The following is a 12,770-nucleotide window of genomic DNA, read 5'->3' on the forward strand; positions in this document are numbered from 1 at the left end:
GTCAAACATTCCCGAAAAAAGTTTTAATTTATACCCTGATTTTTCGATTGGCTTCTACGTTCTTGGTTCTTGGATCTGCATGAAGATATATGCAATATGCATTATAATATAATCATTTGTGTTTAACTGAACTTGAAAGACTATCATCTCAAGAATTGTATGTATTTATTTATTCTTCTGTACTTGTATGATGTGACCAGGCTTTATTTTGCAACGTTACTATCCACTGAGTCGTACGCGGAAGAAAGTAACATGGCGAAATGTAGACAAGCTATTAAGTTCAGCATTTTCCCTATTATGTATTGCTGTCCAAACATGCTGACCAGCTTTTAAGCGATAAATGGCAACATTTCCTCCTTGATCGTCGATTTCATAATGGGTTCCTTCGCTAACTGCATTACTTATAACTTGATTATCGACCACTAGTTTAACCCACGTCTTGTGGTTGTTGACAGTTCCAGTGAAAAACGAAAGTAAGTAGAGACCATCCAGTGGACAAAGAAATATACCATTTGATGGGTTATAGGCTTTCAGCACACCATCATATATTATCATCTGGTCGATTCCAAGATGAGTTTTGTAACGGGAGAGGTAGGCTGAGAAAGCAACTGGCGCTGCAATGCAATTAAGTGAACTCTGTTAAAATAAACAATATTACAATGACATCATACTAATTTATATTCATTATCGTCTTATAGCTTTTCCATCTTCCCACCAAACGTATCTTTTTGTATGTATTTAAATATTGGGATCCTGGGCCTGTTGATGAAAATGGAAGAGATCGGTTACATCTGTCTATGAAACGTCGTGTGCTCTGGAGCAGATATAATATGTACAATACGAGTGCATGCAACCAAGAGAAAGGAAAAATGACCAAAAGAAAGCTGATCAATCACGTCCATAAACAAGACACACGGAACAAATCGTATATTCTATTTCAAAACCACACACACACACACACACACATGCAGGAAAGGAAGCGATCATTCATAAGTTATTACGAATAAGAGTACCGGGAATTGCTATGCGTTTATTCTTGAACGATGAGCTGAAATATATTTATATTCGACATGTAAATATGTCTTCTAGGTTTTCAGAGAAACAAAAGAAACGTATTTTCCCAAACATGTACGTTTTGAGATTTATTATAACAAAACATATGTGTTTGTTGTTGTTTATTGGGGGTGGGTGGTCATATCATTTTGATTACATGGCCGCTTTATTCTCTAGACTAAACAGCTGAAAAAACATTTGTAGATAAAAATATAATGTATTGATGTAAAGCAAAATCTTAATTTTCGAGGCTTCTGAAAGCATTGCAGTATGATTTCACTACCACACACTGCAGTTTTATAGAACACAGTCAGTATGTCTCGTTGTGTGTCAAAAAGCTATAGTTGTCTTCATTTAAAATGAAATGCATGGCATCTGATCCATATTTCAAACGTTTGCTCCACCATTAGTAGATTTTTTCATAAATCACATCTGAAAGGATCGGGCAAGTACAATCTTGTATATGGTATGCCATATTCCTATCATATTAGACGGACCACGAATTGGCAGTGTTGTCTAAGGCGGTCGACGTTTCAGATCACTGCCATCTCATCCATGTCCGCCTCGGCTTGACTATCGGCTCGGCTAACGCCGTAATGTATAACGTTTTCCAGTAGTTTTCCGATGGTCGATGGTCCTTCCCAGTGTTCCCCCAGGTTCTTCATCCATCAGGTATGCTGCGCTTCATATCTAGCTAGCATGTACTAAAAACGGGGCCAAAACCCATTGAAAAATCAACAACAACTAATATATAAAATATTTGTCTTCAAATAAGCCTTGAAATGATGTCATCAGTCATTGCTCTACGGTTTAGTTTTGTTCTTTTAAACAAAGATAAGGCATACACCAGAGGATCTATGCGGAAAGGTCATGGCCGTTCCTACATTTGTTCCAATACCCTCTGATTGAAGAACTAAATTAGGTCAAAATACCACTCCCAGTTAAATTGGCCAAGCTACTATCAAAATATTTTGTCTATTTCACCTATTGTTCCGAAACCACTTGTATGATCCATTGTTTTATATTTCAGCTATTGTTGTAATTAAATCAATCACTTCTGTCACCTATGCAGACCCTCGATACGGTTTTGCTTTGCTAATACTCAACCTCTGAAGTTAAGCTGTGCATGTAATTATATATTACTGCATATGCGTATGTATGCATTTATAGAAATAGACAATTATATATATATATGTATGTACATCTTATTCCATGCAAAAGGACAAAGCGTCCGCTTTGTTTTGCTAGTCACTGGTACAATGCCAAGACTCAGCTTGAAACACTTCCTTTATAAACACTGCCAACACTAAATGAAGTCCAAGCAAGATATGTGTAGAAATTTCATTCCAAAAGAAGCAATCGTGTTAAAACAAATGGAGTCATTTTGGCATTGGTGCAAGGTTTCATACCTATTACAATGAAAGAACAATTACAAAGAGAAGGTTATTTGAACTAGTACATTTCCTGTAAGAGGGTTTTTACCCAAATTAGACGCTCTCTTATGGGTTATCTTTCTCCATAAATACCTTTGATATATCTTAAATACATCAAGTTAAAGTAATTTAATGAATACCTTGCTTGAAAATCATGACACCTCTCTTTCAACAATTATTTTCATGTAATCGAAGGTAAGACATGCCTTTAAAAATAGATATTTTAGAATTGACTGCCATATCACACGTTTGGAAGTTATGGGCTAACATGTCAAAACTGAAGCATACATAAGCATTAATGAGTGGTAATCATACAGATGTTGTTTTTGTTGTTGTGGGGTTTAACGCCATTTTTCAGCACACGATAGGCTATACATGGCGGCCAGTATTAATGGTGGAGGAAGAATCCTGGAAAACCACGGGAAGAACCACCGACCCACGAGAAGCTACTGGCAAGCTTTCTCACATACCCACATTGGCCGAATCCTAGACTGGAACACACGCAGACAGAGGTGAGATGGCAGTGATTAGTAACGTAGAGCGCTTTAGACAACTAGTCCACTCGGGGACCCTAATGATAGAGATAAAAAAAAGCTTTTAATTGTTCGCAAGACAAACATCTTTCAAAACCGTTTTAGTATAATCGGCAGAAATTAATAGCTATATCTAAGTCGTTTTATGTACTGCACTCCAATACAAATATATCTTGCAGATATAGGAATCGCATGTTTATTTAATATAATTAGATTTTGGGGTGTACTTTGAGGGGAATGTGGTGTGACTGGAATTAACTTCCATGCAGATCGTACTTTCTTTCGCTTACCACAGATATTCTCTGAGGTTTTGTATGTACATTCATAAGAACACGTGTGCGTGATTCTGGTTTCGTGCCTATATTTATTGAACATCTTACCACCGTCGGCTCGTTTATGATGCACAAAGGACGGCTTCATTTCCCCACTAATGTCAAGGACATTTGTCTCGTTCATCGTCAGATTAGTAGTGGCAATTATTTCCTTGTCCGGACCTGCACGATCTTTATTCTCATCCCTGGATGCGTCCGATATTGCTACTTGAAGTTTTCTATCCGCTTCTTTTGACCTATGAATTTCTTTATATCGCCGATTGATTTCACCTTGCCTCGCCTCCTGATGTGTCTCCATTTTATTGGTTAGTGTCTGACACTGCCTCCGTGCCTTTTCTAGATATTCTATTCGTTCTAGCATCGCTTTCTCACGTTGTCTGCCTTCAGTTGCGAGTCTTTCGATATATGTTATCTTTGTTTCCATCACATTTATCCTCTTTATTAAAATTGCAATTTCCTCACTTTGAACATATTTGCTTGGTTCTGCTGCATTTGGTTTGATAAAATAACAATAAATGACGAAACAATGAATGAGCGTTATTTCCGTCATATCCATGAAAGTGCCTGAATAGATTGGGATGAGATGTGCGATTGTTGTTATATTAGGAGGTACACAAAGCAACCGTGTCACGCAACTGGCACTTATCATGATAGGATTGTCATCTGTATCAAACATGACGTGAGAGGCCTCACTAGACCCACCTCAAACTCTGCCAGGTGAAAGCGCAGTTCTCCTATGACACTAACATTTTAATAGTCTTGAAAGGGGTTTTGTTGTGGAATACACGTCTAATCAAATGTTTAATGCGCTTGAAAATTAAACGCAAAAAATCATACAGGACATAAGTAGTATATAAAAATACCGTAGGGACTAGGGACGTTAATGATAAAATAGGGGTGTTGTACCGTAAGGACTATACAAATTTTAACATTGGAAAATATGTCTGATACCGTAGGGACAAGAGAAATTTAACATGGTGGGATGGGACTAGATAGAGACAATGGGAATTTAACATGGGGAATTTTAACATGGATGGGACTATAGAAGAACAATGGAAATGGAACATGGGCCAGGGAGAGAACACAGACAATACACATTTATTTTATTTTATTTTTTTATTTTTTAAATTGAGGCATGAAAGTGAATGTCTTTTCGAGGCATAGGATTGGCCCTGAAAAGGGCCTTTGGGTTTTATGTTAACATACCATACTGTTAACCAAGAGGGCACCGCATAGGTCTCCTTCTTTTCCTTAAATTCTGTCTCACTTCTGGACCGTAAATCAAAACCCTCTTTAAACAACCTTGTCTTTCTACGTAGATTCTTCTTTTCCACACACATGTATCCGTCATCTTGACAATAGTCCACGAGAATCGGATGTACATGGGTAAGTCCGTTCTAAACATCATTGAAGAGACGAGAGTAGAGGATTCCACGTCGGTCCACATCTCGGTGACGAGAACAGGTGAAGGAATGTAGCGAACTGCCATTATTTATAGGGAAAGGAAGGATCGAAACGGATTGAGTTGGTTGACCAATCCAAACACGCGTTACAAAATTCAGTCACCATTCGTCCAATCGGAAGAGAACAGTCCGTGACGTCACATTCCTTATATAGAGTCGCTAGCGTTTGTGGGCAGTCAATCCATGCGACATAGCATAAACATGGCGCAAACTCAGAAGACGATGAATTGGGGTGCACCGGTCGTGGAGACTACCCAAGAGAACCCGGACTTACTTCCAGAATAGGTAAATTGGGATTTTGTGGATTTTTTTTTCGCAAGAATTTGATCCAGAACCAGTACATTCGCCACCTTCTCTTTCTTTACCACACGTGGAGAATTTTAAACAGAGACAGAAAGAAGAACTGGAGAAAGGTATACAACAGCAAAAAGAAGCAGAACAAGCTTTTCTCCTATAGCAGCAAGAAGAAGAGGTAAGAAAGAAACAACAAGAAGAAGCAGTAAAGAAACAAGAGGGTGAAAGTCAAACGGTCACGATACTGTTAGACATTTTAGCGGAGTTAAGATGTCTGAAACAAATGTATCGGACTTCTTTATTACGACCGAAGAGAAAAAGACCTTCCCGAGCTAAACAACCCAATCCTGTGACAACACCTACCATACTACCCTTAGTGATTTCTACCAAATCATCATCGACATTACGCAGTCCAGAAGTAGGCCCTGGCCGTGGCAAAGGCTTAAGACAGTTAAAGTTGATTGCTTCCTAAGTTTGTTGTTTAACCCCACAAATACCCAAAGGTCCTTTTCAGGGCCACCCATTTCCCTGGAAAAGTGATAATATTTCAATGGCCAACATCAATTAAAACTCAAAAAAACCTTTTTACCCTTATAGTACGTGTGAATGTGTGAGTGCGTGAGTGTAGATTTTTATTCTAAAATCAAGAGACACTTACATTTTATTGACTGTCTTCATTCTCTCTCTTTTTAATGTCTTCACTTTCACAGCTTTTTCCTGCTCTTCATCCTCTCTTTCTTCCCTTCTTCTTTTTTTCTACTGTTTCTGTTTCTTTACCTGTCTTCTTTCTTCCTCTTCTTCCTCCCCATAACTCACCTCTTCTTCTTCTTGCTCCTGTATTTTCTTAGGGCAATCTGGAGACCAATGTCCTTTCTCTTGACAATGATAACAGGTATCTTGACTTTTGTCTCTTCTATCCCCTGGTTTTTTTTTTTTGACGGTTTGGACACTCTGTAGACCAATGCCCTTTCTTCTGACAGATATAGTAAGTATCTTGACTTTTACCTCGAAAGGAGCGTGAGTAGTCCCTCGGCTGCTCTAAAGAAAAATTTCTGATGACCCCTCGAGAAGCTCTGATGAAAAGTTCGATCTGTGTAATCTCGTCCCTCGTTCTGCTCAGTTTGCGAGTGAAAGGAATAGTGGAAGGACAAGACACACACCCTTTATATACGCTGGTCTGCCATGGATATAAAGTGACCCATGGTGTTTAAACTTTAGTCATTTGACTTGTTGCAGTCAAGATGAAACGATCTAATTCATTCGTGAAGAAAGGAGAAGAAAGTAAGAGGCAGAAACGTGATCTATCCCCACGTACCATTGCTGAAGTCTTGGCACAAATTCATGCCAGTGATTTTGAAGAGGACATTAGTGAACCAGAATCCACACCCAGCGATTCTATACCTAGCCAAAGTTCACCAATCAACCCTGAAAATTACTATCACATTCGAGAGACGGAAAAGAGTCCCTCTAGAAAGTTTAGAACCACGGCTTACAAATGCACGGTGAAGTTTACAGATTTCAAGTCCTACGCACCTTTGGAGAAAGCAGGAGGGTTCATCACCGAGGTGTGGGATTCTTCGCTCAACACACTGAAGCGACAATGTCAACCCAAAGAAGACGATCGCTTGAGACTTTCCATAGAACGCGACGGTTTGAAATCCCCTGTTTGGATCGAGTTTAGCAGTCCCGCAGAATTGACTCCTTCCTAAGTCATGGACAAGATTCAACACGTGCAACAATCCAATGACCAGTTTAACATCACCGATGGAAAAGCGACACTGTCCATGACCCACGTCTCTCTTCCTCAAGGGACAGGCAACAAAAAGGCCTTATTGGTAAACGGCCTTCGCAGCATTAAGCGTAGCCTCGTCCAAATTCACAATTCGCAAGACCAGATGTGTTTAGCCAAGGCTATCGTTGTGGGACGAACCTATGCCGACATTACGACACGGCAGAATGGAACAGAGCCTGGGAGAACATTCGAAAATCGAACCGAGCCAAACAACGAAATGAAGCAGAACTCCTGTTACAACAATCTGGCCTGTACAAAGACACACGCTGCGGCATTTCAAGATGCCCTAGCTCGACGCTACACCTTAAAAGTGTACCCTCAAGTAGTGCGCGGACCTCTGTTGTTTCGAGGCCAGGACTTTAAGGACGGAAAATACATTCATCTCTATCATCACGATCACCATTTCGATACCATTACCATATCACTTAATTCTTGGGGTACGGTTATTACTGTGAGAAATGTGAATATGATTACAACAATCAAGAGCAACACAAACATTGTGGATCGAATTGCTCAGGATGGTTGGCCTCTCAACCCTGTCAGGACGAAGGACACGAACGAGTACATTGTCCTGCTTTTCTGCGCACGTTTGTCAGCCCTGCCTGTTACCAACAACATCTGAAGACACATGGTTCACAGCAGAAATGTACTTGTCAACTCCTGAGATTGTGTCCTACGTGTTTACAAGGCATATGTACCAATACTACCAAGGCACACATATGTCGAGGAAAGAACAAATGTCACATTTGTCACCAAATCGTGGACTTGGAACACCAATGATACATGCAAAAATACTAACCCCAACAATAGAAAGATGATGGTCACAAGAAGAAGGATAAAAGCAATTTCATCTTTTTCGATTTCGAATGCATGCAAGAAACCGGCATTCACATTCCTAATTTCTGCGTGGCTCACTGAGCGTGTGAGAAGTGCACTCAAGAACCTATCTTCAGTTATTGCCCTCACTGCAACAAGATTCCTGGAGGACGTGAAAAAATCTTTCGAGGACCGAACACGCTAACCGATTTTGCCCGATGGGTCTTACACCCCATCGACAAGACATGGAGCCAAGAGGACATCGAACGTTACGGCGATTGCCATCGTCATGCCACGGTGATGGCTCACAGTTTCTCCTAATACGATGGACAGTTTCTTCTCAGATACTACACGGAACAAGGTACCGAGCGTCCTAAAGTCACTTTGAACGGAGCCAAAAACATTTTCATGCAAATGGGACAAGTACAGTTTAACGATTCGATTAGTTACTTGGCCATGCCTTCGAGTCGAATGCCTAAAACGTTTGGAATGACAGAAATGGCTAAAGGGTACTTTACACTCTTTTTCAATACAGATGCCAATCAACATGCCGTTCTACCCCATTTGCCTGAGGCTCACTATTACGACCCCGACAACATGCGCACCGAACAACGAGAAGCTTTCTACGCTTGGTACGAGGCTCACGCCTCGGACCCTTTTGACTTTCAGCAAGAAATGCTAAAGTATTGTCGTTCCGACGTGGACATTTTACGGCATTGCTGTGGAAAATTTCGAGAACTGTTCATGGAACACGGAGGGGTCGATCCTTTGAAAGAAGCTTGCACCATTGCCAAAGAGTGTTCCTTAATCTACCAAGAACGATTCATGCCTGGAAACATCGTGGCTGTCATCAGTCCTCAAACGACCAACTATGTCAAACCTCAATACTCGGTCAAAGCCCTACGCTGGTTACATTACTTGTGCGACAAGGAAGACAAATGGATTCAGCATGCCCGCACCGGAAGGGACGGAAAGACCATAAGAACGTATTCGGTCGATGGCTGGGACTTAAAAAAAACCAAGATCGTGTACGAGTTTAACGATTGCTTATTTCACGGATGTCCCGTCTGTCATCCTGATTGTGGCACTAAAAATCAGTTTTTACATCGAACCTAGGAAGACTTATACCAGGACACTTGTCAGCGACGCTTGAAGTTAGAACAGCAAGGATACCAAGTGGTGGAAATGTGAGAACACGAGTACGATCACGGAGGAAGGACCAATGCCACCTGTTTGCTGTACCACGCTGACGAAGAGAAAGGAAAAGAAATTAAATATTTGGACGTGTGTTCGCTGTATCCCTACGTGTGCAAATATTGACGCTTTCCTGCAGGGCATCCGCGATTGCTGACGAAACATATTGACTTGGATCACATTCGTCAATACGAAGGTTTGATCAAGTGTAAAGTCTTGCCTCCCACGGACTTGTACCATCCCGTGTTATCTCACCATTGTCAAGGAAAACTGATGTTTACTGTGTGCCTTACTTGCACCGAAACGTATAACCAAGACCAGCCTTGTCAGCACAGCAAGGAAGAACGCGCCTTGACGGGGACGTGGGTCAGCGTGGAATTGTTCAAAGCACTGGACATGGGATACCAACTGTTAGAAGTGTACGAAATTTGTCACTTTCCCAAGACACAACAATACCATAAGGGTGACCCAAGTCAGAAAGGCATTTTCGCAGACTACGTGGATGCCTTTTTGAAACTGAAGCAAGAGGCCAGTGGCTATCCTTCTTGGTGTCACGCTCCCGAAGATCAACAGAAATTCAAAGAGAAATACTGGGAGCATGAAGGCATCACTTTATACCACATCGAGAAAAACGAAGGCAGGGATCGTTTGCCAAAGTGATGTTAAATTGCTTGTGGGGTAAAATGGCACAACAACCGTGTTTACCCAAGACGGAGTATTTGACAGAACCTTCCCGCTACTTTCAGATGATTCACGACAAAACCAAGTACATGAAACACGTGGACATCCTTCGTGAGGATTTGATCTAAGTAGAAGCCGACGAATTTCGAAATGTCATCTTCGTAAAGGTCATTTATTTGCTCGATTGTTGTAGAATGTTACGGCATTGTAATTGTAATTATGTGCAGTATGCATATGTGCTTACTAGAATCGTTAGTACGTAGTATTACCTGTGTATTGTTTAATTTACATGCGTACTTGAGAAATGATCTATGATTATGTAGATTGCTCGCTCGTCAGGATTAATATTGTAATTCGCTATTTAGTTACTTCATGGTAAACTTGTGTATTTATTCATGTGATATTTTAGATTTTGCAACTGTTGAATTGAATTGTGACTTTAGAAATGGTTGCAGTGTGTAAACTTAAATAATATGGATATTTGAATATTTGTGTACACTTGTGGGAATGTAATGCACAGAAATGCGTCTGATTGGTGTGATATTGTTGAGAATAATGAGATTAAGAATATATATGTATATTGATGTGACGCACTTTACTGATGTCTGTATCATAAGTATGATACCACTCTTTATTGCAACGTTGATGTAATTTATCAATTATCTAAATGTACAAATATTTGTTAAACAAGTCAATATCGTCCAAAAGGGTTAATTCTAATGTATTTCTATAAACTTACTCGCATAATATAGAGAACCCTGTTATGCATTTTGTACGGTATATGTGCAAAATCATGCTGCTGACAGCTACTAGAAATATCCAGTATGACAGTTTGAGAGAAAAGTGTATACATTATGTTTTTAAAATGGAAGGCTTTTGATCATATCAGTACATTTAAAAAGATTGTAAAACGACTGTGAAAATTAGGTTTGTACCCAGCAAGCGTGCTATTTTCCAATTCGTTCTACAAGAAAGCAGGTAGGACGTAGATTTGTTGTATTTGCAATATCCGTATATGTATGATATTCAAATAGGAAAGGAAGGATATAGTTTCTGCATCTCTAAAACTCTTCTTCCTGCAAAACAAAATATGTCAAAATGCAATTTAAAATGGAAAAGCAGTATACGCTATTTTCTCTAATATATTGCTAGAAACAAATACTTCATGAAAATTATTTTCTTTTACTGATATTCTTTTCTACGTGCTATGATATATATAAGCACAAGATACCCTGCTATAATTTAGAGATTTCATGCCACATTTTAATGTACATTGTTAATAGGACAAATATGTATTTAACTGGTATTGAATAAATCCAGTTTCACGCAAGACACCATATTAATTTTTGACACGAATGGAACTCGAACCCTATACATAAATGACATGCAAGTTAATAATCGTCTAGATATACTACTGTATTTCAGACGTTTTCTCAAAGATTCGTCGTTGATTAAGATATATCAATATATATTGTCAGGTGTTTAGCATTAAGACGTCTACTTGTAGTTGCCCTCGGAATTTATATTTACTCTGTCTTTGCTGTTTAAGACAAATGATATATGTTATTTACCTTTATAATCGTCTATATTACTGTGTTGTCGATACAGTCACACTTTATACTACCTCCCTTGTTGCCAGAGTTTAGTTTCGGAAGCGCAAACATCGAAGCTGTACATGTCTTTTCTTGACCCTAGTAGTAATAATAATAATAATAATAATAATAATAACAATTATAATAATCATAATAACATTAAGAAGAAGATAATGCGGAGGAGAAGGAGGAGTAGGAGGAGATTGATGATAACGGTTTATAAAAATTAAACAAGATTAATTTTGTTGCTGTGCTTGATACCCGGACGGTCTTACCAATTTAAGTATTAATTTTATTCCATCAATCTTCAGTGTGCATCATTCTTTGCAAAAACAAGGTTCATGGAAGTTATTTCCCACAGTATTTATCTTCATAACGATGACGATTTACACCTTTGTGTATTTATATTTAGCAGGAGTAGATCATTTATTCACCTGTCATATATACGAGAGCCTAATGAAAGAATAGTGAACACTAAGTTTTAAAATATTCCCACAATATCAAAGCTAACACCGATAAAGAAGTATGCAAAACGTTTGCACGATTTGCCAGTACTGATAGAAGTGTGCGCCTAAACCCTTCTGTTATAGAAATTAGACATACACGTTTAGGATCAGTTACATTCTGCATTTAAAGACGAAACATTCAATTGCTATTTAGCGAGAAATTACTTACCTCGGCTGTTCGAATAGTCATTTCTAGCTCGTATTGTACGCCGCTAAATGGAGGATTGAATCTAAGCTGCAAAGTAAAGAAAATTTATATTCCTAACACTGGGATCGTTAATATTCATCCTGAACTAAACCCTAATGACACCATAACGTAATAATCATAACTGTGACCTATGTTTGATTGACACAGAGTACGTATGTTCCATAGTTCATGATTGCCAACGTTTTCATTATATATATATATGTCAACTGGATGATGCATCTGGATGACCACTGATCTCCGCTTTCATTACTTGGATAGTATAGACCATAGAATTAGATACATTGACTTTGGTAGAATATATCTTTCTCTCTCTCTCTCTCTCTCTCTCTCTCTCTCTCTCTCTCTCTCTCTCTCTCTATATATATATATATATATATATATATATATATATATATATATATATATGTATTTCTATAAATATAAATGATATGAGAAATTATGTTGTGTTATTAAATACGAGTATAAAGAAATGCTAACTCACCCTGTGTCTTGCTTTTGTAACTTTGACCAAAACAGAACCTCTACAAGGTCTTGTCAAAAGTCCTGTGAAAGGTTTGAAAAAGAAATTTGCTTGTTCTAGTACCAAAGGGTTGTTAACATCAGCATCTGTGTATGTTTCAGACGTCGGTATGTCAGTGAAAGCAATGCAAAGTCCGAAAAGACTGATGATAACCACATATGTCAACATTATTTTCTTTTCTTTGCTGAATCGCTGACAGAAAGTTGCCAAACACGGTATGGAAGAAAAGGAACCTTTTGCGCAATATATATGGACCTGACGAAAGCAGCCAAGCAACAGAGGGTTAACAATCGGTTAGAAGTTCATGAATCGGGCGACAACGACGGATTGTTTGTATTTGCTTTTATCTTTTA

General features: G+C 38.9%; 1 protein-coding gene and 1 long non-coding RNA gene across 2 annotated transcripts; both read right to left on the reverse strand.

Annotated features, from left to right (window-relative positions):
* Window positions 1-219: 219 nt before the first annotated feature.
* Window positions 220-3,907, reverse strand: LOC149772027 (uncharacterized). Its single transcript, XM_089947983.1, has 2 exons — window positions 3,400-3,907; window positions 220-614 (listed from the first exon to the last, which is right to left on the reverse strand). The coding sequence occupies exons 1-2, from the start codon at window positions 3,905-3,907 to the stop codon at window positions 220-222; spliced, it is 903 nt and encodes a 300-aa protein (XP_089804109.1).
* Window positions 3,908-10,316: 6,409 nt separating this feature from the next.
* On the reverse strand, window positions 10,317-12,044 carry LOC149772028 (uncharacterized). Its single transcript, XR_016418031.1, has 3 exons — window positions 11,859-12,044; window positions 11,163-11,282; window positions 10,317-10,667 (listed from the first exon to the last, which is right to left on the reverse strand). It is a non-coding gene; the product is annotated as an uncharacterized LOC149772028 (long non-coding RNA).
* Window positions 12,045-12,770: the final 726 nt, after the last annotated feature.

The sequence above is a fragment of the Sinohyriopsis cumingii genome, unplaced genomic scaffold, assembly GCF_028554795.1.
Source record: "Sinohyriopsis cumingii isolate HCF-2022 unplaced genomic scaffold, ASM2855479v2 utg001527l, whole genome shotgun sequence".
Taxonomy (NCBI): domain Eukaryota; kingdom Metazoa; phylum Mollusca; class Bivalvia; order Unionida; family Unionidae; genus Sinohyriopsis; species Sinohyriopsis cumingii.

What these genes read in the sequence shown, in the direction of transcription:
- LOC149772027 (XM_089947983.1), bottom strand. Translation starts at nt 3,907, where the DNA reads ATGGATATGACGGAAATAACGCTCATTCATTGTTTCGTCATTTATTGT. An exon ending in TCATAAACGAGCCGACGGTG is followed by an intron (nt 615 to 3,399) that starts GTAAGATGTTCA and finishes ATTGCATTGCAG; the next exon opens with CGCCAGTTGCTTTCTCAGCC.